This window comes from Blastomyces dermatitidis, assembly GCF_000003525.1.
Source record: "Blastomyces dermatitidis ER-3 genomic scaffold supercont1.2, whole genome shotgun sequence".
NCBI classification, from domain to species: domain Eukaryota; kingdom Fungi; phylum Ascomycota; class Eurotiomycetes; order Onygenales; family Ajellomycetaceae; genus Blastomyces; species Blastomyces dermatitidis.
Window position 1 is genome coordinate 3,707,095 of NW_025544775.1, and position 24,206 is coordinate 3,731,300.

The following is a 24,206-nucleotide window of genomic DNA, read 5'->3' on the forward strand; positions in this document are numbered from 1 at the left end:
AGTCAGTCAGTCCTGTCCTTGGTAACTAACAATGTAGTTAAGTTACTCCGTACTCTGTACTCCGTACTGTACTTAACTACATATATAATAATATTTTTTTCGCCCCTCCCTCCTCAACCCTGCACATCTCGCTCTCTCCCTCCCAGTCCCCCACCACCCTGGGTTTCACATGGATGAGATGTTGATATTGATCCTGGCCCTCCTCCTCGGTTATGGTCATGTCTGCCAGGGTTATGGATGCCAGATCTCCCCCGCCCCCCGCCCCCCGGCCCTCCATTTTCCATTCTGGTTGTTATCTGATCCTGCCTTCAATTCGATATCATTTACTATGCGCACGTCCTGCTAAGTAGTTACACACAGAACATGCAAATACGCGTGTTCCTTGCACTCTGGGATTTTGCAACTGGGCGCGAGCGGGGAAGAGGGGGACGACGGGAAATAAAATCGTAGGGAAGTTGCGATGCCTAATCACTAGGTACTCTCACACCAGACTCTCTGATATTCCCCTGTTCCAGCGCTTCCCTCGCAAAGGCATAGGATAGGATAGGGTTCATTCAACCCTCCTTGCAAATTCCAATTGGCCTAGTCACGACCTACTTTACTCCTTACCAAAAAAAAGAAAAAGAAAAGAAATTCAACCTTCCCAGATATGATATGTAAAGAATGTACGAGGAACCAAGATCAAAGAAAAGTGAAAGATGGAAAAAAAGGATATAATAAACGACCACGGTGCGATTCGAACGCACAAATCTTTGGTGCCGAAAACCAACGCCTTAACCATTAGGCCACGCGGCCCGCTTGTAGTATTATTATTAATAATCCCAATTTCTCTTTGGCCATCAGTTCTATCTCCGAGATTATAAACAGAACAACCACCCCCGATCGATAGAAGAGCTGTGCAAGTTGGATATGATACATGAGTTACATGAGTGCCTTTTACGAGATTTATAATGAAAAGAATAATGCAGACCAGGTTACTCATGTCATCTGAAGCCACCCGGCTAGCTAATTATCTAATTGACCACCAGTCCCTCATCGAAATCAACATTCATACATTCCATTACATGATAACATCCATGTAGATAGATGCACGACCCTTGCCGCTGCCCCTCATGTACACTCTACTAATAATACTCCTAATAACCGTAGGGGTGGTAATCCCTCCAGCTCTGCTATACCTAATCTACAAACCCCCCACCTCCCTAATCCAGTACTTCCAGCTCCGCTGGCCTGATATCCTGTGGCTCGTGCCCATCCCCTCAACCTCAACCTCAACCTCAACTATCAGCAACAGCAACAGCAACAGCAACAGCAACAGCAACACAGCGAGCAGAGACAAATTAATAGCCCTGACAATTGATGACGGACCAAGTCCCTACACCGCTGAGATCCTTCAGATCCTCAAAGCCAACGATGCAACCGCCACGTTCTTCCTCATCGGCTCGAACATCACCGACAGTATCCCAGGTGCAGAGACAAACACAAGCAAGGCGAAAGCAGCAGAGACGCCGCAAACACAGACAGAAACACTCCACAACCTCCTCCGCGCCGGCAACGAATTAGCCAACCACGCCATGCGCGATGAGCCGTCATGGCGCCTCTCCGACGCAGAGCTCATCGCCCAGATAAAAACCGTCGAGCGCAAAATACAGCATATCTACAACTCCGTATACACCACCACCACCACTACTACTACTACTTCAACACCGAAAAACCCCCCTGAGAATGCACCACAACCACAACCATCACCACCACCAAAACCACCAAAATACTTCCGCCCCGGCTCCGGCTTCTTCACCACGCGCATGCGCCACCTCCTGGCCGCGCTAGGCTACAAGCTCGTCCTGGGCAGCGTGTATCCGCACGATGCGCAGATCCCCTTCCCGCACGTCAATGCCTGGCACGTCCTCGACCTGGCGCGGCCCGGTGGTATTATCATTTGCCATGACGGGCGGAGATGGACGGCGCCGATGTTGCGGGTGGTGCTGCCTGAGTTGGGGAGGAGGGGGTATCGGGTTGTTACTGTTACGGAGTTGGTGGGTGGATAGGGGCTAGATGTATATATAAAGGTATATATATATATGTGTGAATCGCTTTGAAATTTGTCCAGGACAAGAGAAGAGAGGTTCGTGATAGCTATGCTATGGGTTTATGGTAACTATGGTTTATAAATGTCTATGTTTCTAATATTTATCTGTGGGCGTTAATAGAAGGCGGGAAAAAAAAAAAAAAAAAAAAAAAAAAAAAAAAAAAAAAAAAACCCGAAAAAAAGGTCGAGAAAGTTGTAAAATCTCGGACAAACTCAGTTTCATACATCGGTAACGGGTACGTCGCCGTTGGTGATCTCGTGGAGAAATGCCGGATCGGCCTGGTAGAGCATGACATGGAAGTGCTCGATGGCGTGGACGGACTTGAGAGACTTCCAGTTTTTAAACCATATAACCTATTCCACGATGATACGGTTGATTGGTTAGCAAAAACAGGGAGAAAGTTCTTTTTTTTTTTTTTTTTTTTTTTTTTTTTTTTTTACCTAGCTCTCTCACACCTTCTCGGCGGGCATTCTAGACCGAAACGTTTTCTCAACAAACTCATCGATCTCCCTTCGCATGCGCGGGGTTAAGTCATCTGTGGCAGGATCATCTTCGAGTTCAAACTTGGTCCAGATGACAAGGTGGACGATGTCCTTTTCCACCCCATATGGCCAGTCGTTGTAGAGAATTTTGATGTCGTCTGTGTTGCCAAAAGAATAGAATGTTTTTGGGAGGAGGGGAGGGGGATGATTAGTTATTTAGTCGGCCGATATAACTAGAGGCCAGAAAGAGTAGACTATCTCTTTCTGCCAAATCGAAGGGGGAAAAGAACAAACCTGGATGGTCGAATGGTCTTGTCCCGCGGGGTTTCAAATCATCCACCCAACCCAGCCTCTTCTGAACCACGAAATTCAAAACAGAACCGTATTTATCTTTAATCTTTGCGGTGTACTCCAGATACCTCCTCAGCTCGGACGGCACGCGCTGGAGAAGGTGTATTTGATTCGATCCTAAAGTGTTTTAGGTCCAGGCGTATTAGTCCATTCTCGTTCTCTTCTCGAAATCGGGATCTCTTTCTTTTAAACATATATTTTATAAAACAGCGAAGAAAAAAAATAAAAATAAAAATAAAAGAAAAAGAAAATAACCACTCACCAACTATTTCCTTCACCAGCGCCCAGCTCTGCCGTTCATACTGCGCGTCGGGCGTCGAGAGGCACTTTATAGACTTCTGAGGTAGATCACGGAGATACTCCGGACATTCAGGCGGCCATTGTGATCGCGGGACATTGACGAGCCAGTAAGGGAGAGGCTCTGCTGGTGTTGTAATAGCTGTCTCCTCGTCGACGAGTTCTGTGGTCGTCGTGGTTAATAATGGTGTGATGCGGGCATCATCAGCCGTTTCTGCAACCGCAGCGGGGGCAGCAGGGTCGTTGAGGTGAGGCATCATTCGGACGGGGGAAGGGCGCTAGAATAAACAGCGCTTCGAGGCTAGATTGTTTTTGTTTGACATGACAGAACTCCCCCCGTACGCTTATCTCCTCTGCGCACTCGGGCTTGTTGTAGATGATATAAATTTCTAAAGCATGCGCGGTTTATGGCGCAGTCCCATCCTCTCCTCTCCTGGCGGCGGGCTGCAACAACCGGACTAATTAGCGCCGAAGCTTAACTAACTAGTTAACTAGTTAACTAACCACCGGCGCCACTCGCGGGCCGGCTGCAGGGGTTCGGTCTTTTATCTATATCTAAGGTTTTTGCCACGAGCCGAGCAACCACGCTTTATTTAACTTTTGCATCTGGCAGATATGAATGCGCAAACATGAAGTTGTTTTCCCAAGCTCCTTCTCTCACATTGAACGTTGACGTTCTTGGTGGGCTTGCTGGTATGGGAGGGTTTGAGCTGGTAACTAGGGCTGTATGTAACTAGGCTTTGCTTCGGATTTCTGTGTTCTCACCAGACATTTGAGCCGGTAAAAAGTACTCACCTTCAGAACATATCTAGAACGATCAACATCATCCATCTTCCTAGAAATAGAGATGGTCTCGGGAGTTTGGCGTACTCAGGACTCAGGAGTAGCCCCCAGAATGAATTGCAATGGTGGTATATAGCTAGCTATAACATAGAAAATAAACAATAAAAACCCAATCCCAACGAAAACTCCAGCTGCTCAAAAAGACAACCAGTTCCCTCCTAAACCCCATCATTTCAAGTCATAAATAACTAACTGCACACTGGTAATAATGTCCTAACTTGCCCTACCTCCGGCCCATCAATATTCACAATCCTCACCCCATGATCTTCCATCTCCTGCTTGGCCGCTTCCCACCCCTTGCCCGGGTCGATACATTTCGTCCCCTCCTCCACTACAAAACAACGAAACCCTCTATCCACCGCATCAACAGCCGTGTCCTTGACGCAGTAATCCCCCGCAAGACCCACAATGAAAACATCCGACGCCTGATGCTCCCTTAACACCGCAGCAAGATCCATATTCACGCCCCCCGTCTCGACACAGTCGTTATTCCCAAATGCGTCTGCAAACGCGGAATACATCTCCATCCGCGCATCCATGCCCTTACGGATATTCACGCTAATCTTATCCGCTTCGATTTCGGGGATGATGCATGCGCCCGGCGTGTTGGCGACGCAGTGGACCGGCCAGAGGCGTTGCGGCTTTGTCTCTGTCTCCCGGCCTGTGGCGGGGTTTGTTAGGGTCGTGGTAGATTGGAATGGGATGTTGTTGGGGCCCGGTTGATTGGCGGCGAAGGATATATGGGATGTCGGGTGGAAGTCTTGTGTGGAGATTTTGACGGCGAAGCCTGGGAGGGAGAGGAGGGAGTTGATGACTGGAGCGAGGGTGCGGCCGCCTTGGATGGCTAAAGTGCCATTCTGTGGATTGGAAAAGTGGTGGGGGGTTATGTTAGAGATAGTGCTTATCAAAGCGTATATGGGAGTCTTGGATGATGTTCTAATATGCGCGGGGGGCTGGATAGTTTACTAAATAGGAGCGGACTCACGGGCGGGCAAAAGTCTTCTTGCATATCAACCACGAGCAACGCGGGACGAAATGAGGCGGATGTAGCCCCATTTAGATTATCACCACTCGATGCCATCGTAGAAATACCACTCTATGGTGCTTTTCGATTGAGATTGTAGTATCGCACCGGATAGTAGGAAATTTGATTTGCACTGTTCCAGTCCATGGCGGAGTGTTTGTTATCGCTCCTTATCTATTGTGGCGGACATATTACTTGCGAAAACAGAATTTTCCCAGGCCCCCCTGAAAATTAGTAGCAAAACACCACCAAAAAATCAAAATATCTGCATTTCTCTAGAATCATTCAATATCATCCAATACGCGTCTTTTTCAATCAAATATCATCCAAATACACGTCTTTCTTACCTTTATCATCAATATGCCACCTCAACTCTGTGATTTCACCACCAATGAGATTGTACACCTTCTTAAGGATGGTTATATGCCTGCTGAGATCATGTGAAGCATTGATTATTATCTGACTACTGTATATTGAATTCAATGAAATCTTTGCTGTTTTGAAACTGTTAGAGAACTCTGTTCAATATGTGATGTAAAGTCAAAGATCATATCAGATATCTTATCAGAATTGAAGAGTCAGTTAGATGCTCAGTTTGATGAAGATTTTGAAGCTTTTTTACATTATACAGTTGAGAACTTCATGAGAGAAAAAGATATAAAAGAATATTTCAGATCTACTTATATAGAATAGTATTATAATAATTAGAAAGATTCAGATTATAATTCATTATAATATAAATTTAGAAGTGAAAGTAGTATGAGATCTATTCTCATCACTATAAATAGTGAATAAAGATGATTTGAATTTCTGCAATTTTGTCTGTTATAATGGACTTTTTAACTCATCTCTTATAATTTGAAATATACTCTTGTCAATATTCATATGAAGCAACTGTTCCCTTGTCAATCAATTGAAGTATTCATCAAATTGAGATATTGAACTGCTTTGAATTGGAGATGGAACAGCGGATTCGATGGAAGATTCAACAGCGGATTCGATGGAAGATTTCAATGGCGGATTCGATGGAAGATTTCAACAGTGTATTCGATGGAAGATTTCAACGGCGGATTCGATGGAAGATTTCAACAGTGGATTCGATGGAAGATTCAACAGTGGATTCGATGGAAGATTTCAACAGTGTATTCGATGGAAGATTCAACGGTGGATTCGATGGAAGATTTCAACAGTGTATTCGATGGAAGATTCAACGGTGGATTCGATGGAAGATTCAACAGTGGATTCGATGGAAGATTTCAACAGTGTATTTGATGGAAGATTCAACGGTGGATTCGATGGAAGATTCAACGGTGGATTCGATGGAAGATTCAACAGTGGATTCGATGGAAGATTTCAACAGTGTATTTGATGGAAGATTCAACGGTGGATTCGATGGAAGATTCAACGGTGGATTCGATGGAAGATTCAACAGTGGATTCGATGGAAGATTTCAACAGTGTATTTGATGGAAGATTCAACGGTGGATTCGATGGAAGATTTCAACAGTGTATTTGATGGAAGATTCAACGGCAGATTCGATGGAAGATTTCAACAGTGTATTCGATGGAAGATTCAACGGCGGATTTGATGGAAGATTCAACAGTGGATTCGATGGAAGATTTCAACAGCGGATTCGATGGAAGATTTCAACAGTGTATTTGATGGAAGATTCAACGGCAGATTCGATGGAAGATTTCAACAGTGTATTTGATGGAAGATTCAACGGCGGATTTGATGGAAGATTCAACAGCAGATTTGATGGAAGATTTCAACAGTGTATTCAATGGAAGATTCAACAGTGGATTTGATGGAAGATTCAACAGCAGATCTGAATGTGAATGATAATGAGATTGTGAATTCAGTTCTTCTATTCCTTTCATCATATATTTCATCATCATCACATTGATTATCTCACTTGAGAATGTCATATTGAATGAAGTTGAAGCTGCCAGAGCTGAAGAAGGAAATATAATCACTGACATTTGAGAGATCTGTATAGAAGAATTGATTGTAGAAATTATAGATTCATTCTTCTGATTCTTCTTCTTCTTTCTACTCATTAATCATTTTGTCATCTCTCTTATTCTTTATCTCATTGATAATCACCCGTTCATACAATCTGTATGAGATGTCAGACTCAGGTGTAGGGATTCGCAGATATCAAGGATTCTCAGACTGAGTCTCTATATCCTTCTCATTCATCTGCTCCTCTATCTCATCATTGACCGGATCCTCTCCATTATCCAGAACTTCTGGAACAGGTAGTTTGGGGAGACTGAGGCGCAGGATAGGAGTCTTTGTACAGGCTTGCAAAGCAGCAGGACAGCGGGCGTTGTGAGGCATATTGAAAAAAGGGTTGATTGATATATGTGGATTTGATGATAAAGGTAAGAAAGACGTGTATTTGGATGATATTTGATTGAAAAAGATGTGTATTGGATGATATTGAATGATTCTAGAGAAATGCGGATATTTTGATTTTTTGGTGGTGTTTTGCTACTAATTTTCAGGGGGGCCTGGGAAAATTCTGTTTTCGCAAGTAATATGTCCGCCACAATATCGCGAGGCATCTCCCACGTGAGCTGGATATTGCTGCCCAGGTGTACTCCGTACATCATCTTCAAAAAAGTATTCTTGCAAACGACGTTGATTCAATCTACAAGTGCTCTGTACATATGTTAATTGTAAATTACATGGTGGTTCATGGTTCATGGTTTATGGTTCATGGTTCATTGTTAATCAAATAACTATATACAAAAAAAAAAAAAAGAAAAAACTTAAGATCCAGTCGATTAAAGCCTCGCGGTTGCCGCGGCCTCGTCACCGAAGACAATCCGTTTATCCCAGGCAGCTTCAACTTCCCAAGAACTATATGTGGCCTGGTCCTTCAAGGTGAAGCGCCTTGCAACCTCCCTCGAGATAGGATCGTTATCTCGGGCAGTATCCAAAATCAGCAGCAGGCCGCAAATCACGCTCTCGAGTCCGACAAGGAGATCTCTTCCTTCCCACCTTAGCTGTTCTGCATCTTTAGTTTCGGTGCATTGCAGCCATTGCGCCCATGTTTTCTGGATTATCTCAGCTTCTGCTTGGAATGAATGCTTGCGCGCAATCGCCAAAGCGCTCGCGACCCATTGTCCCACAGCTACTAAGATCGCCGGGCCTTGCTTAGATTTTACCACACGAACCAGGTCGTCCGCCATGATATCAGTGGTTCCTTCCCAAATGCTAAGCACGCATATGTCCCGGAAAATCCTCGCAATGTTTAACACGGGATCTTCATTCTCGAGATACCCAACTCCACCTAGGTTCTCCATGCAGGCACGAACTCCATTGATAGATCTGAGGGCCGTTTGAGCTTTGCCCATTGGGGTAAGGAGACGGAGCAGAGCACCGGATTGCTGAGCGTTGGTTGGGAGGATGGAAGCCTGGGTGGCTTGCGTGAGGCGGCTATCTTGCCCTTCAGAAATTCCCAGTAGCGAGGCGACGAAATGGAGAAGGTTGAGATGGCCCCTGTACATGACATGGTCTCGGGCAAGTGCTCTTACATGTGCGGGCATCTCTGTGAGGAGTTTACCGCGAGCGACCCTCACCTTCGCATAAGCTCTCGAGATTGCCAACCCCCTCGCCCATCCACCCACCGCTCCAGCCATATTATGAACCCTGGTGATATTGAGGAGGGTTGAAATTTCCCTCACGCCGTCCCCTTCTTTGCCAATCAAATAGCCCCTCATTCCCTTCAGTTCCAGTTCCGCAGTTGGGAGAGTTTTCGTGCCGAGTTTATTTTTCAAGCGCTGAATTCTCACTCCGTTAAGCTCCGTTTCGCCTTCGGCTCCACCCGGAACTTTTCTGCGCAAGGGAGCGTAGAAAGTGCTAATTTGGCCATTTGGTCCTGTTTTGGCAAGCATGATCGCCATATTGGCGTCGGTAGCGGAGGAAAACCACTTGAAACCGTCGAGCTGCCATGGTCCAAGAGGATATCCAAGTTCATCAACCCCTTTACTCGCATTTTGCTCTTCTACAGAGAGTTTCCTACCCACAGTCTCCGTTCCACGAACGTCGCTGCCTCCCTTACGTTCTGTCATCCATTGTCCGCTAGTCCATGCAAAACTGGGATCTCGACTAATCAATCTTTTTCTCGCCTCTGTGAATATAGCACCATCTGGACCGTTCAGATGCCGTCCGAGCATTTTAGCGGCGCCATCGGTCATAGCAGATGGGCATGTAACCAGAGCGGCACTAGAAGTCCAAAGAGCGTATTTGATGAATTGATATGCCCGGTTATTCAACTGCGTGCCAGTATTTCCGCCATTGTGTGATTGAGCGTCGGCATATGCTAGTGCCACCATCCCTTCCTCGATCCCTCGGTCTTGTAATTTTCGCCACCCCTCACTCGTGACTAGAGGGTCCTGATTATTCTCTACACCAAACGTAGAAAGAGGGCGAAGGTACGGCTGGTTGCGCTCTGCTTCTGCCGTATAGGCCATATGAGATCTTGACAGCACAAGACGGGAAAATCGAGAAAGATCTTCATCTATGCTGGAGGGTAAAGGTGACGGAAGATACAGGGAGATGATACGCCGAAAAGCAGCATCTTCATAATATTGAGGCAGAATAGTTGGCTGGGCCTGGAAGAAGCCCGTTGTTGCGCTGGATGGCTCCATCTTGGGGTTGGTTGCTAATAAATATTCCTGGTTTCTCCGCCGTAGAATTTGTCTACTAAGTAAAACATCTAAGGACTTTCAGATTGCTGTAAAAGTGCTGCAAAAGGCTGGGTGGTGGGTTATACATATACAGGTCAAGTTCAACATGACCCGCTATCCGAGGATACTAGGCATGGGCCTCGGTAGTGTGCCCTGCTGCCTGCATAACATTTAAATACATAGAAGAATACGGATTTCATAGATGTTCGAGCCGCCACACTATATGGAGTACCTCACACTGATGAATCCAACAGTATCTCGTACTGTCTGGGCCACAGGAAGTGTTGCAGACACCTACCCATCTGCTGATGAGCATTTACCGAGGCCCAGAGAATTGGCTCCGAATAAAGATTCTTACGTAAGACACTCTCTCAATCCTTTGAACCCATTGAACCAACTCATCCTCATCCTCATCCTCGAGTTGGTTACCAACTCCAATTGAGGCGTGCAAAGTGTGTGAATCCCAGACTCAACGAGCAGAATAGCGCAGGCGTTCTCCATACCATACCCCACCCCGCTCTACGTGGTTGAAGAGCAGATGGAACTTCCATGCACCTCACACAAACTACAACGTAGGAGGGGGCCCCTTTCCCCCTAAGAGAAAATGGATTTCATGTTAAGTGGATCATTACGTGGGAAGATCAATGATGTCTCTTCTTTCATACGCCTGTTCGACTACCAGCCCCTGAAATTCTGGAAGGCAACAGTGACAGCTGAGGTAGAGAACTCAAGATTGGGAATTTCTCGAACGAAACCATATCCTGGGAGACGAGCAGCGCGAAATATGATATAATTGATAAAACGCAGCCAGAGCAGCTAAAGACATTCCGTTACGTCTTCAACAGAACGTGTACGAGATTCAACATGTAACGGAAGAATGTTTCCAAACATGAATCTGAAAATACAGCTTGGAAATGTTGAATTCAAGCGCGCGGTGACAACCAGGGGAAGTGAATACTCCAAAAAACAGCGAACGGATTTCAATAGGAAGGAGTATTGATGCAAGTGAACGGGACTTCCTATCTGTGATGGCTTTTATGGGTAAGAAAGGTGATTGAAGCTAGCAATATTCTGAATTTTCACACGCGACTCCAAAGGGTGGAACTTCTGACAAGCTTGGTACGAATGGTTGAAACAGGCCCTTCTTCTGAAAAATACAGGACACATCTAACTGGCTAGGTACACCTTGCTATATTTGGAAGAGCATGGGAGCGGTGTCGACGCTGAGCAGGCAAGTATACATAGTACTTGCATTCTCGTCCATTGAACCTTATACAACTTCTCCTGCACCAAATCTAACATTGAACATTGCGATGACGCGCGCATTATTTAAGAAAGGAACCTCGTTATTCCTACGCCTACGCTCGTTCAAGAATCTTATGCTTAGATATATAAAAACGGGCTGGAAGCCGCTGGTTTGATTCTTCACGAAGCCGAATTTGCCTCCATGAACGTCATATTGTGACCTCCAAGTCGAACGGGTTTCCAATGAAGACGCTTAATACCGTTCTTAGGGGATAAAATCCTGTTTTTTTATCATTATTTTTCTTTTTTAGTTATTTATTTATTGTTTATTTTCTTGACGCGGGGCTAGCAGACTGGTGAGGGTCAGCCTCAGTCAGGTCATATCTAGTCACTCGGGTATGAAACTCGCCGACCAGCTGAAAGGGCCCTAAACTTTATTTCTACCCCTACCTTCGTCTATAAGCATAGATATAATGGATATCTATCTTATTTTCTCTTTGGGCCACTGGTGCTTCCTCTTTTTGTAATCAGTACTCATGGTTTTTTAATCCAGTTTGCCTTCAACCTTTCACCATGTCCTGGTCTACTATTGGGACCTATGCGGTGCTGGCTTTTACAGCAGCGGTCGCGCTCAATCTTGTCTACCAACTGGCCTTTCGCCTCCTGAATACGACTAGGCCACCATTGGTCTTCCACTGGATCCCCTTTCTGGGAAGCACAATCTGCTATGGAATCGACCCGTACAAGTTTTTCTTCTCTTGTCGCCAGAAGGTAAGCAAGAATGCAAGCTATCCGCCTCTCAGTAGTCCTACCGTGTGATTGTGGCTAATGGGAAGCACTGCGATTGATCTAGCACGGCGACATCTTCACCTTTGTGCTTCTAGGACGTCGTACCACCGTCTACCTAGGCGTAAAGGGCAACGAGTTCATTCTCAATGGGAAGCTGAAAGACGTGAATGCAGAGGAGGTGTACAGTCCCTTGACCACTCCGGTGTTCGGACCGGATGTGGTCTACGACTGTCCAAATTCCAAGCTCATAGAGCAGAAGAAGTTCATCAAGTATGGTCTCACCCAAGCGGCGCTAGAATCCCATGTGCCGTTGATCGAGAAGGAGGTCAGAGACTACCTCGACGCCTCAGCGAATTTCCTCGGGGCCTCGGGGGAGGTGGACATTGCAGCCGCCATGGCAGAGATCACTATATTCACCGCGGGGAGTGCTCTCCAGGGAGAAGAGGTGCGGTCCAAACTCACAACTGAGTTTGCCGCTCTCTACCACGATCTGGACAAGGGATTTACCCCGATTAATTTCATGTTCCCCTGGGCCCCCTTGCCCCATAACAAGAAGCGCGACGCCGCCCATGCCCGCATGCATGCCATTTACATCGACATCATTGACAAGCGGCGACTCGCAGGGACCACCAGCGACGCTCCACAGGTGCTGGATATGATTGGGAATCTGATGCAGTGCACTTACAAGAACGGCCAGAAGTTGCCAGACAAGGAGATTGCGAATATCATGATCACTCTGCTGATGGCCGGCCAGCATTCTTCAGCCTCAATCAGCACTTGGATAATGTTGCGCTTAGCCTCCGAGCCCACAGTCGTCGAGAAGCTCTACCAAGAGCAGCTATCCAACCTGCCACAAACTGGTCCCAATGGCAGTCTGGCTCCCCTCCAATACAAAGACCTTGACCGCCTCCCGTTACACCAGAATGTGATCAAGGAGACCCTCCGTCTCCACACATCTATCCATTCCCTCCTACGCAAGGTTAAGAACCCACTGCCGGTCCCCGGTACACCCTATGTGATCCCGCGCTCAGATATCGTGCTCTCCGCGCCAGGCGTCACGGCCCTAAGCGATGAATATTTCCCCAACGCTATGGTATGGGATCCCCATCGGTGGGAAACCCAGGAGCCTAAATTAGAAGAGAAAGAAGACATGGTCGATTATGGGTACGGCACTATTTCAAAAGGCACCTCCAGTCCATATCTCCCCTTCGGAGCTGGGCGCCACCGCTGTATCGGGGAGAAGTTTGCATATCTCAACCTCACGGTGATTGTGGCAACCATGGTGCGCCACATGCAATTTTCCAACATAGAGGGAAAGACGGGCGTGCCTAGTACGGACTATTCGTCCCTATTTTCGGGCCCTATAAAACCCGCGCGGATCCGTTGGAGGCGACGGAATGCAAAGTCAGATTAGCTCCGTGCTCCTGTATAAATACTCGTCTATAGAATTAGATCGTACCGGAAAGCGAGAGGAAAGCATATGATCAATAAATTAGAGTGGTGTTGTCTGCTGCTTCCACTTTTTCTAGAGAATGTCGAAGATCGCCTGTTATCTCCTTCTATATAGTTCTTAACCTGGACTAAAAATGCCAGGTATTGGTCTGTCGAGGAGTGTCGCTAGGTGGAAATTATCCATGAAGGGGTAAAGTTCCACATAAAGAGGTTTCTGTGTCACGAGTGTTTTTCTCTCTCGGACGGGGAGATTTGTGTTGGCATTGGCATCTCGCCTTGCGAGGAATGGAAAATTCTGGTGTTTCTTCTAGAGATGGATTGATCCATAGAATAGTCATAAATTCTCTTCCATTTCGACTACAGGCATTAAGTTCAAAGATTGCCAGTCATCACGTAGTAAGACCGATAGTTTCCCAAATACTCATATGTCAATGTCCATCCCCCTGTATATGCCCAATATAACATGCTGGACAAAGGCACGCTTGATTTGTTGTGATGTATCAATTTTGTGCTGCCCAGGAAGTGACTAAATAGGAGGTGTTGATGACTAAGCGATCTTCCGTCCACAAAATCTCGACCAACTTTGACCACAATCTCACCTCTCCCCAAGTTTCAACACTTCTAACCAGCACAAAGAGACAGGATTCTCTTAGGACACCTCGCAGTCAGCCAACAGTCTATGGAGGATGAGAAATTCTATTAAGGTATACTACGCACTTTTCTATTTTCTATTCTATGAATGTTGCACATCATGCCTCTCTCAAAATGATGATCCTTTTTATTGGAGCTGTCCTATTCTCACATGAGGAGACACTTAAAATACGCAAAATATACATACCAACTGAATCCCCAACATTGAAATTCGGCATGCCTACCTTTTGAATTAGCTGGAATACGTTGAATCACATTGCTGACTGCAAAATCTCCTAGCGAGTTCATCTCATTAGTGATCGGACTTTCCACCCTCCCTGATTTCGCGATTTCTTCCGACAAGATTTTATATAAATTTCTGCCGTCCCAACCTGAGCTCCCGACAACTCTGTTAGACTTTACCATACGGCCCAGTAGATTAGTAGACCACGCAATAACAGGGAAATAAGCCATCAACATGAGTACAGACCCTCGACTTGCTCGAACAACGACTCCAATTCCACCTCCTCCCCCACCGCCCCCTCCGCCCCAGGAGCCTTCTGCCTCAACGCCTTCGACAGGACTGGACGGCACGGCCGATGAATCACCTACACCACCCCCACCTCACCCGTCATCTACATCCTATAAACTTAAATTCTGCACAGTATGCGCGGCCAACCAAAATCGGTCGATGGAGGCACATAACCGCCTATCCGCACCCCCTTCCTCGTATCCAGTAATCTCATTTGGCACGGGATCTCTAGTCCGACTCCCAGGCCCATCCATCACGCAACCCAATGTCTATAACTTCAACACCGTATCTTACGCTCAAATATACGACGAACTGATGCAGAAAGACCCGAGGCTGTACCGCAACAATGGCGTCCTACCCATGCTCGAACGAAACAAAGGCGTGAAATGGGGTCCGGAACGGTTCCAGGAATGGATACCTGGAATGCCACGGCTGGATCATGTGTCGAGGGGGGATAAGGGTGCGCTGGGCACGGAGGGCGGCTTGGTCGATGCTATCATTACCTGCGAGGAGAGATGTTGGGATGCTGTTGTTGATGATTTGATGAACCGCGGTGCTCCCTTGAATCGCCCGGTGCACGTATTCAATGTCGATATTCGTGATAATCACGAGGAGGCGTTGGTTGGTTCCAAGGCGATTCTTGACCTGGCTGATAGGCTGAACAGTGCCGCCGATGAGGAACGGAAGATTAATGGGACGAATGGTTGGGATCAGGGCACGGGTGAAGCTAGGAGATCTTTCGATGATAAGGTTCCTGAGATACTTGCCAAGTGGCAGGAGAAATGGCCTAATCTACCGGCCTTATGGACACTTTCTTGGTTTTGACCCACTGGTCAGGGAACTTTCGTTACACAAATTGCTTGTATGATTCAACGTACAACGGACGCCTTTGTGTTACTTTTTTATTATTACTATTCAATTTTCAAAGCGTGGAGCTGGGGCGTCTTTTGTTTACATTGTCGCCCATCTAAATGGCAGCGATTTACTTTTGCGCAGAGTTTCTTCCCTCCACACCTAATGCCGTGCTCACTTTCGTAAAGCAAGATTGGCTAAGAAATGTAAGCATTAATGAGGAGAATTTGACCGCATAGGCGGAAATGCCGTGAAGCAGCGGCGGCTGTAAACTTCGTAGCAGCCGTCTTGAAACCTTCGGTGACACGCCGCGTAGGTACAGCCAGTCGGTACAGTGGCCTAGGTGTACCTGAGTTTCGAAACCGTAAGTCATAAGTCATCTCTGGCTATATCATTAGTATAGCTGTCCGCCTATGTAGACTCGGGCAGGGCGATAAACCGACTCGAAAGTCTGTTTGTTTCAGTGAGAGGAAGGTCAAGTTTCTGGTAGATCATAGGTAGCTTATGGCATACTAGCCTGTAAGACCACTCATCCCCGACGGCAATAGCTTATGGTGTTGATGGCATGCACCATGCACAAGAACGAATGGTTTCCAGACAATGATACCATGTATCATTAAAAAATAGCTTATAGAAGTGATGCTAGAATCACAAACAATAAACCATTATCAACCTGGAGATTCATGCTGCGGTATATTCTGCTGCAGAACCACATCGTCATCCTTGACCGGCGTATTCACCCCGCTCAAAAGCGCAGCCTGTCGCTCTCGATACCACCTAGCCAAATAACTTCTCCTCTGTGCCTGCGTCATGCCCTCAACAACCAGAGCAAACTCGATCGGGTTCTCAAATCCAAATCGCTTAGACATGCTGCAAAACTGGCGTCTCTTGACATCCTCTGGAGGGTGATATTTAAACGAAACGCGCTTTCCGCCATGGTTCATGGAAAAGCCTAAAGAGACGTCGTCCTGCGACGCTTGGAAAACCTGCTTCTCACCAAAGCTGGTACCATCAATTGCCATCTCAGCACGACGACTGAGGCGTTCTTCAATCTTTGACGATCCAATAACTTCAGAGTTCTCATGCGTATATTCAACGCCCGCTCCAACCAGGATCGCTTGGATTGGGTCATGTTTAGCTGGGACAACTTTTTTGGTAGTGTCATCCGCTGCGGTAGCCTCGCCTCGGATCATGGCGGCCAGCTGGCTCATTGCGCCACCGTCCTCCTCACCTTTGGGCGTAGGGAAGGGCTGTTCATCAAGCCCATCCTTGCTGTCCTCCAACTCGAGATCGACGATTTTCACGCCCACCTTGCTTTCCGCCACGTTTGTCTTATTCACGATATCTCTCAAGACAATATTGTCGCCTTGGTACTGAAACATATTGGAGAGGCCAAATATTTCGCCCTTTCTGTCCTTCTTCTCTTGGACTCCTTTGAAGTACCGCCGTTCGGTGCTGGCCGTGTACCCGATGTTCGCCTGTTGCTGTTTATATATTTGACGGGCATAAACAATTTCTTCGATCGTCCCCGCAGACACCAACCGGAACACCTCCACATCCCTAGATTGCCCAATACGGTATGCCCGGTCCTGTGCCTGAAGGTCGTATGCAGGATTCCAATTCGGATCGACGACGACAACTTTATTGGCAGACGTGATATTTAGCCCTACTCCTCCAGCCCGGGTAGAGATTAGGAACACAAATTCTCGAGGATCGGCATTAAAACTGTCCACGGCCTTGGTTCTGTCGTCGTAGCTCATAGCACCGTCCAAATAACTGACGTTATAGCTAGTATGCTTGAAAAGCATCTGAAGCATCTTAAGAAGCCGCACGCTATGGGAAAAGACAAGAACCTTGTCTCCATTACTATGCCACCATCTGAGAAGCTTCTTCAACACCTTCCACTTTCCGCAAAACTCGTGGTTTGCATAGTTAAGGATCGAATCCCTTGTAGCATATAACTGTCGCCACTGATCCGGCAGGGCGATCTGTAGCATCTCCAGGTCTTTGTCTTGCTTCTCTGGCGAGTCTTGTGATTGCGGGATAAGAATGGCGAGGTGGTTGCTGAGTTTTTGCAAGTTTGAAATTGCCGGGAAGACATAGCTTTGCCATTTGCCCCCTTGGGGTAAGTGCATACGACAGCACCAGCCGGCTTTCTTGCCTGATCCGCAGCTGCAAGGGTCGGAGGAAGTTCTAATATAGTCAACTATATCACTGTCCAAAACCCTCTCATATGCCTCAGCCTGGGTCGGCGTGAGCGGGCAGAATACAACACGATCACTCTTCTTCGGTAATTGGTCTGCGATGAGCGTTTTCATGCGCCTAAGAAAGAAATTGGGCAGGAGATTCTCAACAAGCTTCCGCGCAGTTTTCCTTGCTTTGCTTAGTTGGTATACAGTTGCATCATGAGACTGTCCTAGTTTTAACGGGACGCAAATTGTGGATTTCCAGGTGGACACTGGGCCAAATTTTCCGGGATTGGTCCAGTTGAGCAATGTCCAAAGCTCTTCGTATTTGTTCTGGATGGCAGTGCCTGTAAGGCCAATCCGGCAAAGAGCGTTAATTTCGTTCATCGCTTGCGCAGTTTCCGACTTCCTCTCCTTGATAATGTGGCACTCATCCGCTACAACGCAGTCCCATTCAACCATGTTAATAGCATCTTTATTGAGCACGTATGTTTTGTAGGTAGTGAGCATGATCTCCACTCGTCCGGAGGCGGCAGATTGCAAAGCTGCTTCCTTTCCAGCACCATGATATGTCTCCATGTGCCACCACCCCCATCTATCCAATTCCGATCTCCAGTTTTGCAACAGCGTCCCAGGACAAACAATTAGAGTTCTAGGATACCAAACGCCGTCTCCCCTACGCCTCATCTTTCGCATACGTTTGGCATCTCGCTCGTCGCCTGTTTTCCCATACGCAGCAGTTAAAAATGCTATAACCTGCACTGTTTTTCCTAGACCCATGTCATCCCCAAGAATCCCCCCTTTTTGGTAAACGAATAATTCATGTAGAAATTCAACCCCGTGGACTTGATAGTCCCGTAACCATTGCGCAATTGGAGCTGGAATCAAACCTAGGGAGTAAGGGAGTTGTATGTCCTCATACTTCCGTGACGGAGAAGCTTTCTGGAAATTCGGCTTCTCGTTCAGATCTTCCAGGCGTTCGTCATCGGAGAACTCAACATCCTCAAAACTTGGAGGCAACTTCAATCCTGCCTCTTTCAGCAACGCTGTCTTCTTGTCGAATGTTGCGCGGCGGTTTTGAAGGTAACTGGGGAGGGCGTGTTCCACCAAATCATCGTCAGAAGACAATTCCCCATATTCCTTTAGCTGCCGCTGGCGTTTGCGGGATGAGTTAGCTTCCGTTGTCCTCGGCCGCTTGCCGACAATGGAATTTTGAACTGCGCCCTTAGCTTTACGTGTTCTGGCACTGGCTTCCTTGCGCTGGGTCTGCCTTCTATTTTTGAACTTCTCATATGTGGCCGTGCCATCGTCGAAACCAGCTACATCATCAAATTCCTCGTCCGATATTGATATCGTCTCCTGCTTTACGCGCACAGTTGTGGGTTCTGGGCTGTGGGCTGGTTCCGGTTGATCTGATGAGGCGCTTCCTATATCTGATTCCTGTCAGTTTCATAGGACCGACGCGATTAGTGCGGGACACCATACCTCCAATTTCGTTGTTCTCACTCCGGTGTCGCCAGATCTTAGGTGCAGTTCTCGGGCAGCCCAAGTCATCATCGTCGCTCACATCCTCACTTTGCGTGGTGGCATCGGAATCCTCCAGCTCCCAGTGGGGCCCCATAATCAACGTAGTCGCTGCAGTCAAATTCCGCGCGTTGGTCTTCGGCGACCCTGGGGCCTTGATGCGGGGAGAGATATTACACGCGAAGATCCGCGGGAGTTTCGCCAAGTCACATGAGCTCGAACAGTCAACCTAAAGATTTCCCAAAATGGTAAGAAGCTCGACTTCAAAGATTTTTAAATCTTTCCAGCTAAGAGTGTGAAATTTCATGCAAGATACCAACAATTAATGCTCTAGCGGTCTCATTTTGCGTCTTAGTTCGCCAGGAGAAATAATTATTTTCTTCCACGAAATCATCCATTCTCCATCCTTTTTTTGTTGGCTCGCCCCTCTCTAGGAACTACATATTATTTCGACAACCCCGCGCACAAAAAAAAAAAAAAAACATACATCCACCTGCGCCTCAACGCTTTATTATATCGAGCAGCAGACGACCTGCTAGAGCGTGTGCTTGCCAGTAGTCAATTGGTGATCGGAACGTCCAAAAGGCCTTCCTTAGGCCCGGTGTCTGGTGGTTACAGAGCCCGAATGCTACAATGCCTCTCGACACATCAACAACATATCGCCTCACCAGGCTTCGGCTAGATGGCAGGCGCTGGAATGAGCTCCGTTTAATGCAAGCGCAGATCTCCACGAACCCCGCGAGCTCTGGATCATCATATCTCTCAATGGGTAATACGGTAGTTATTTGTATGGTCCATGGGCCGGCGGAAGGCCGACGATCCGAAGCAACAGGCCCTGCTCGTGAAGGTGCCGTAGTATCAGTTGCTGTCAATGTTGCAGGGTTTTCTGGGGTTGACAGGAAGAAGAGGGGTGCGACTGGCGGTGGAGGTGACAGGTTAGTAGTTTTTAATACCCCATTGCATTGGTATAGCTGTTCGTTTCCCGCTCCTCTCCCACTTGCTCATAGACAAACAAAACCTCTGACCAAAGCTGCAGACAAGCATCTACAGATCTAGCTACCGCGCTCCGTGACGCCTTCCAACCACATCTCCACACCCACCTATATCCGCATAGCACAATATCCCTTCACGTTTCCGTCCTATCATCCGACGGCTCTCTCTTTGCGGCATGCATCAACGCCTGCACCCTAGCACTGGTGGATGCCGGGATACCAATGCCCGGCCTTCTCTGCGCGTGCACCGTCGGAATGAGCGGGAGGGCATCCACCCCGGCGGCGCCTGAACTGGCCCGAGTGGGCGGAATTAACGAAAGTTTGGATCCGCTTCTCGACATGTCGATGCCCGAAGAACAAGAACTCCCATTCATGACTGTCGCGAATACGAACCCGGCGCCCACGGGGGACGATTCGATGGATGATGAGGAGGGGGAGGAGAATCAGATGCTGTCTGTTGTCCAGATGGAGTCGGGGGTGCATATTTCATATCTGGAGACTATGTTTGCGGTGGGGCTGGATGGGTGCAAGCAGGTCAGGGAGATACTTAATGGCGTTTTGAAAGCTGCGGGGCGGAAAGTGCTGGAAGGGGAGGGTGAAACATTATCTAGTATGGAACAATGAGCTAAGACTACCTCCATCGCTGCCACTTCGTCCCAGCGGCGATGGAGGTTGGAAAACTACAACATCAAACCATTACAGGGTTCCTGAGCGAACATATGGTTGGTACATACATTGTACATGTACGTATGTAATGTACATTATTGGATGGCCCGAAATACCGCCCTTCAGAGCTGTGCACCAGCGACATTATCTACACAAAATATATATATATATATAAAACGGAACAAGAATACCCACCCCACCCGCACCACCAACAGCAGAGAAAGCATGATGTTATTTCCTCTCCGCATAGCCAAACCCAAATCTAGTCGTCCGGCGCAGATATATATATATCCAGGAGACACAAAAACCAAATCTCCCTCTTATACCTCCCTACCTCCCTACCTACCACCACATACGTCTTTTACCTTATATCTAACATACATAGACTAGACAAACTACAATAATGGTTAAAAATGTCCACCAGATAGAACCAGTGGAGTGGGGTGAGGTGTTGAGCATGTATACACACAACAGAGTACGGAGTAAAAAAGACATTGAATGGAAAAGATGAGTCAGTTCTATTTCATATCAATCACAATTGCAATTGCAATTAGCTCTGTTTTCAACTGAGAATAAATAACACTTCATCAGAAGAAGTGACTTTGTATTCTTTCTTCTTCTAAGTGTAGAGTTTTTCTTTTTCTTGATTGATTCATGCATATGTATTCTCTCATTTTTCTTACTACTCTATTTAGTATCTATAATCATGAGTATGTTGGATAGTTGAATTTTTTTTTTTTTTTTTTTTTTTTTCTCATAATTACTATTTTCATTTCAGGTTGTAGAATTCACTTTTCATTAACTTTGCTTCAGTTCTTCTAGTCTTATTAAAAGCAGAAAAGAGTAAAAAAGGTTAAATAAAATAGACATGTCAAAACCAAATCCGTAAGGGAAAAAAAAAAAAAAAAAGCATTTCCTTTATTGAAAGTATTCAGATTACATTTTGAGTTTTTATTTCATAAAACTTGCAGCTCTTTTTTTTCTTTTTCTTTTTCTTTTTCTTTTTCTTTTTTTTCTTTTTTTTTTTTTTGGTGGGTTTCTTTCTTTTGGTTTTCTTTTTGATTCTGTCTTCATTAGTAGTATAAAAAAACAGGCCAGGTTTTCCCCCTTCAACCCTCAACTTTCAGCAACTAACATCTCACTCCCACCTTCCCCTTTCACTGCTGCTAACCGTATTCTGTTACATCACATGACTAACAACATCCCACGGCTTCTCCTCCCCTCACTCCCCGCATCACAAAACAGATAAAAAAAATTAAAGAAAAGAAGTTTTCTAGAAGAAGAAAGAGGGAAGTATTTTAGACCTGACCGCAGTTGACGATCTTAGGCTTGATGTTTGTTTTGATGGCGCCGGAGCTGCTGCCACTGCGCTCGATATCGCGGACAACATCCATGGACTGCTTCTTGTTGAGACCAAGTCTACTGGAGGGGGTATCTACGACCCTGCCAAAAACGACGTGCTTGCCATCGAGCCAGCTGGTCTTGGCGGTGGTGATGAAGAATTGGGAGCCGTTGCTGTTGGAGGGGAGGAAAAGTAAGTTAGTTTGATGGTTGGAGGGAGAAAAGATATTGGAAAAAATAGGGATATATAAAAAGTTGTAAGAATGTTCTTTGTTGAAAGATTTGAACAAGGGGTACTTACGTGTTGGGACCAGCATTAGCCATGGAGAGGATGCCAGGGCCCTCGTGGGTGCACTTGAAGTTCTCATCAGCGAACTTCTCGCCGTAGATGGACTTGCCACCAGTGCCCTGTCAAAATCAAAATGAAATAGAAATGGTCAGTTTTGTTCCATTTATATATAATATATAACCAACACAACACCAAAAAAAAAAAAAAAAAAAAAAAAAAAGTTATAAACAAAGGAAATTGGAACTACATACGTTGCCACGGGTGAAGTCACCACCCTGGAGCATGAACTCGGGGATGACGCGGTGGAAGACGGAGTCCTTGTAGCCAAAGCCCTTCTCGCCGGTGCAGAGGGCACGGAAGTTCTCGGCGGTCTTGGGGACGACGTCGTCGAAGAGCTCAAACTCAATTCGGCCGATGGTAGCTATAGAGCAGCAAAAAGTCAGGTTGAAGGCGGAGTGTTAGTCAGCTAAACACGGAACCTTGGGAAGGACATGACTGGGATGCTGGGTTGCCCGCAATTGCACGCCAATGATAGATGCAATTGGCGATATTATTGTTACATTGAAGGGGGAAACAATGGGAGATACAGTGAATGAGATGGAATTGATGGAATTGATGGAATTGAATTGGGAATGATGCCAATTCCTTTCAGGAGTGATAGGAAAGTAAATAGATATAAATATAAATATATATATAGATAGATAGATAGATAGATAGATATATATGGGGGGGTGGGGGAAGGGTCAAAACATACACTGGTTGGGCTGAGCCGGGTCGGCGTACTGGACCTCGAAGAAGGTTGTGATAGTCATGGCTGCGGCGGATGAGTGGAAAGCACGTAGACGGGAGTTGTGGATGGAGTGGTTGGAGGCGTAGAGCGAGCGTAGAGGCGAGGAAGCAGACGAGAGGGTGGAAAACGACGAGGAGGAGGAGGAGGAGAAGGAGGAAAAAGAAGAACGGAGGAGGAGGAGGAAGGAGGAGGAGGAGGAGGAGGAGGAGGAGGAGGAGGCGAGCGAAGAAAAAGGAAGAGGGGTTGACAGCAAGGTGGGGCAGCGGGCGAGGAGGGGCATGTTTGCGCTGTTTGCTTGTGACGAGGATGTTCTGACGCTCGGGGTACGGTATGGTACGGTATGATACGGTATGTATGTATGTATGTATGTAATATTCTGAGACAGTCAGCATCATCAATAACATCACAGGGAATACCAGTAGTTGTTTTATCAATAAACAAACACATAAACAAGCATACAAATAAATAAATAAATAAATAAATAAAAGCAAAGAATGAAGAACAGAAACCACTTACACAAAATATATAGTAGTAGTAACAAACAAGTCGAAGAAGAAGAGAGAGAGAGAGAGAATAATCTACGGGAGACAAGTTAGCCCACTGCTGCCAGTCTCACTCTCTCCGCCTTTGTTTGGTCTCTTCTTTTGTTTCTTCCTTTCTTTCGCTGCAAGGGGCAGCGGAGGGAGGAGAGAGAAGAGAGGACAAGGACAATAAAATCAATAATAATAATCATTCCTTTCCTCCCCCCGTGTCGTATCTGCGTCAATAATAAAATAATCCACCTCATCCGATGGAACTTGTTGGATTGTTTGGATTGTTTGGATTGAAATAGTTAGATGCCACCACCCACAACATCATCCCACACATCATCCATCCCCCCCTTCCCCATACATAAGCCAAGCCAAAACACACGAATTGTAGAGGAACCACCCTCGGGGAAAAAAAGGAGAGAATGGGGATGAGAGGGAGAGAGGGAGAGAGAGAGATATATATATATATCCTATACTTACATACAAAAAAAAAATTACCCTTTGCGGTGGTTTGGAATTGATGCTGTGTAGGAACCAGTAGTAGGGAGAAGTCAGTCGGGGGGAAGAAAAAAAAAATATAAAAAATAATGGCAAGGAAAGA

At 46.5% G+C, this 24,206-nt stretch overlaps 12 protein-coding genes and 1 non-coding gene across 17 annotated transcripts; 6 read left to right on the forward strand and 7 right to left on the reverse strand.

The window, feature by feature from the left end:
* The first annotated feature begins 32 nt into the window (after positions 1-32).
* BDCG_01814 (polysaccharide deacetylase) lies at positions 33-2,497 on the forward strand. Its single transcript, XM_045417355.1, has one exon. The coding sequence runs from the start codon at positions 1,113-1,115 to the stop codon at positions 2,046-2,048; it is 936 nt and encodes a 311-aa protein (XP_045274196.1). The 5' UTR covers positions 33-1,112; the 3' UTR covers positions 2,049-2,497.
* On the reverse strand, positions 722-795 carry BDCG_16430. Its single transcript has one exon. It is a non-coding gene; the product is annotated as a tRNA-Arg (tRNA).
* Positions 814-3,829, reverse strand: BDCG_01815 (the record flags this gene model as incomplete). Of its 3 annotated transcripts, none has more annotated exons than XM_045417357.1 (4): positions 852-2,443; positions 2,531-2,730; positions 2,867-3,040; positions 3,186-3,829. In XM_045417357.1, the coding sequence occupies 3 exons, from the start codon at positions 3,478-3,480 to the stop codon at positions 2,540-2,542; spliced, it is 660 nt and encodes a 219-aa protein (XP_045279759.1). The 3 variants fall into 3 exon arrangements, with proteins under 3 accessions (XP_045279760.1, XP_045279759.1, XP_045279758.1); XM_045417356.1 differs by having other exon boundaries at positions 2,309-2,443; positions 2,546-2,730; positions 3,186-3,480; XM_045417358.1 differs by having other exon boundaries at positions 814-2,443; positions 2,531-3,040; positions 3,186-3,693.
* A 73-nt stretch (positions 3,830-3,902) lies between these two features.
* Positions 3,903-5,263, reverse strand: BDCG_01816 (isochorismatase family hydrolase). Its single transcript, XM_045417359.1, has 2 exons — positions 5,049-5,263; positions 3,903-4,920 (listed from the first exon to the last, which is right to left on the reverse strand). The coding sequence occupies exons 1-2, from the start codon at positions 5,142-5,144 to the stop codon at positions 4,252-4,254; spliced, it is 765 nt and encodes a 254-aa protein (XP_045274197.1). The 5' UTR covers positions 5,145-5,263; the 3' UTR covers positions 3,903-4,251.
* Positions 5,264-6,046: 783 nt separating this feature from the next.
* On the forward strand, positions 6,047-6,553 carry BDCG_16431 (uncharacterized protein; the record flags this gene model as incomplete). The annotated part of the gene is made up of 1 exon (XM_045425664.1): positions 6,047-6,553. One exon carries the CDS (start codon positions 6,047-6,049, stop codon positions 6,551-6,553), a length of 507 nt encoding a protein of 168 aa, XP_045279761.1.
* A 48-nt stretch (positions 6,554-6,601) lies between these two features.
* Positions 6,602-6,895, forward strand: BDCG_16432 (uncharacterized protein; the record flags this gene model as incomplete). Its single annotated transcript, XM_045425665.1, has 1 exon — positions 6,602-6,895. The coding sequence occupies one exon, from the start codon at positions 6,602-6,604 to the stop codon at positions 6,893-6,895; it is 294 nt and encodes a 97-aa protein (XP_045279762.1).
* Positions 6,896-7,085: 190 nt separating this feature from the next.
* On the reverse strand, positions 7,086-7,430 carry BDCG_16433 (uncharacterized protein; the record flags this gene model as incomplete). Its single annotated transcript, XM_045425666.1, has 1 exon — positions 7,086-7,430. One exon carries the CDS (start codon positions 7,428-7,430, stop codon positions 7,248-7,250), a length of 183 nt encoding a protein of 60 aa, XP_045279763.1. The 3' UTR covers positions 7,086-7,247.
* Positions 7,431-7,647: 217 nt separating this feature from the next.
* Positions 7,648-10,079, reverse strand: BDCG_01817 (acyl-CoA dehydrogenase). Its single transcript, XM_045417360.1, has one exon. The coding sequence runs from the start codon at positions 9,746-9,748 to the stop codon at positions 7,880-7,882; it is 1,869 nt and encodes a 622-aa protein (XP_045274198.1). The 5' UTR covers positions 9,749-10,079; the 3' UTR covers positions 7,648-7,879.
* Positions 10,080-11,605: 1,526 nt separating this feature from the next.
* On the forward strand, positions 11,606-13,235 carry BDCG_01818 (eburicol 14-alpha-demethylase; the record flags this gene model as incomplete). Its single annotated transcript, XM_045417361.1, has 2 exons — positions 11,606-11,803; positions 11,886-13,235. 2 exons carry the CDS (start codon positions 11,606-11,608, stop codon positions 13,233-13,235), a joined length of 1,548 nt encoding a protein of 515 aa, XP_045274199.1.
* Positions 13,236-13,860: 625 nt separating this feature from the next.
* BDCG_01819 lies at positions 13,861-15,713 on the forward strand. Of its 2 annotated transcripts, none has more exons than XM_045417362.1 (2): positions 13,861-13,977; positions 14,204-15,713. In XM_045417362.1, the coding sequence occupies exon 2, from the start codon at positions 14,382-14,384 to the stop codon at positions 15,258-15,260; it is 879 nt and encodes a 292-aa protein (XP_045274200.1). In that variant the 5' UTR covers positions 13,861-13,977; positions 14,204-14,381; the 3' UTR covers positions 15,261-15,713. The 2 variants fall into 2 exon arrangements, with proteins under 2 accessions (XP_045274200.1, XP_045279764.1); XM_045417363.1 differs by having other exon boundaries at positions 14,221-15,713.
* Positions 13,950-19,246, reverse strand: BDCG_01820. Of its 2 annotated transcripts, XM_045417365.1 has the most exons (3): positions 18,959-19,246; positions 15,731-18,906; positions 13,950-15,669 (listed from the first exon to the last, which is right to left on the reverse strand). In XM_045417365.1, the coding sequence occupies exons 1-2, from the start codon at positions 19,092-19,094 to the stop codon at positions 15,956-15,958; spliced, it is 3,087 nt and encodes a 1,028-aa protein (XP_045279766.1). In that variant the 5' UTR covers positions 19,095-19,246; the 3' UTR covers positions 13,950-15,669; positions 15,731-15,955. The 2 variants fall into 2 exon arrangements, with proteins under 2 accessions (XP_045279766.1, XP_045279765.1); XM_045417364.1 differs by having other exon boundaries at positions 13,950-18,906.
* Positions 19,247-19,630: 384 nt separating this feature from the next.
* Positions 19,631-20,613, forward strand: BDCG_01821 (exosome complex endonuclease 1/ribosomal RNA processing protein; the record flags this gene model as incomplete). The annotated part of the gene is made up of 2 exons (XM_045417366.1): positions 19,631-19,932; positions 20,034-20,613. The coding sequence occupies 2 exons, from the start codon at positions 19,631-19,633 to the stop codon at positions 20,611-20,613; spliced, it is 882 nt and encodes a 293-aa protein (XP_045274201.1).
* Positions 20,614-21,341: 728 nt separating this feature from the next.
* Positions 21,342-24,205, reverse strand: BDCG_01822 (peptidylprolyl isomerase). Its single transcript, XM_045417367.1, has 6 exons — positions 24,086-24,205; positions 23,592-23,653; positions 23,040-23,451; positions 22,537-22,706; positions 22,298-22,404; positions 21,342-22,170 (listed from the first exon to the last, which is right to left on the reverse strand). Exons 3-6 carry the CDS (start codon positions 23,353-23,355, stop codon positions 21,954-21,956), a joined length of 810 nt encoding a protein of 269 aa, XP_045274202.1. The 5' UTR covers positions 23,356-23,451; positions 23,592-23,653; positions 24,086-24,205; the 3' UTR covers positions 21,342-21,953.
* Between the last annotated feature and the right edge of the window lies 1 nt (position 24,206).

Bases quoted from the DNA above. Each gene is read 5' to 3' on its own strand.
- BDCG_01817 (XM_045417360.1), bottom strand. From the start codon at position 9,748: ATGGAGCCATCCAGCGCAACAACGGGCTTCTTCCAGGCCCAGCCAACT.
- BDCG_01814 (XM_045417355.1), top strand. From the start codon at position 1,113: ATGTACACTCTACTAATAATACTCCTAATAACCGTAGGGGTGGTAATC.
- BDCG_01816 (XM_045417359.1), bottom strand. From the start codon at position 5,144: ATGGCATCGAGTGGTGATAATCTAAATGGGGCTACATCCGCCTCATTT. The intron at 4,921-5,048 runs GTGAGTCCGCTC...TCCAATCCACAG, and splicing joins AAGAAGACTTTTGCCCGCCC to AATGGCACTTTAGCCATCCA.
- BDCG_01820 (XM_045417365.1), bottom strand. From the start codon at position 19,094: ATGGGGCCCCACTGGGAGCTGGAGGATTCCGATGCCACCACGCAAAGT. The intron at 18,907-18,958 runs GTATGGTGTCCC...GACAGGAATCAG, and splicing joins TGAGAACAACGAAATTGGAG to ATATAGGAAGCGCCTCATCA.
- BDCG_01819 (XM_045417362.1), top strand. From the start codon at position 14,382: ATGAGTACAGACCCTCGACTTGCTCGAACAACGACTCCAATTCCACCT.
- BDCG_01822 (XM_045417367.1), bottom strand. From the start codon at position 23,355: ATGCCCCTCCTCGCCCGCTGCCCCACCTTGCTGTCAACCCCTCTTCCT. The intron at 22,707-23,039 runs GTATGTTTTGAC...GCTGCTCTATAG, and splicing joins CCCGGCTCAGCCCAACCAGT to CTACCATCGGCCGAATTGAG. The intron at 22,171-22,297 runs GTAAGTACCCCT...CCCCTCCAACAG, and splicing joins GCTAATGCTGGTCCCAACAC to CAACGGCTCCCAATTCTTCA.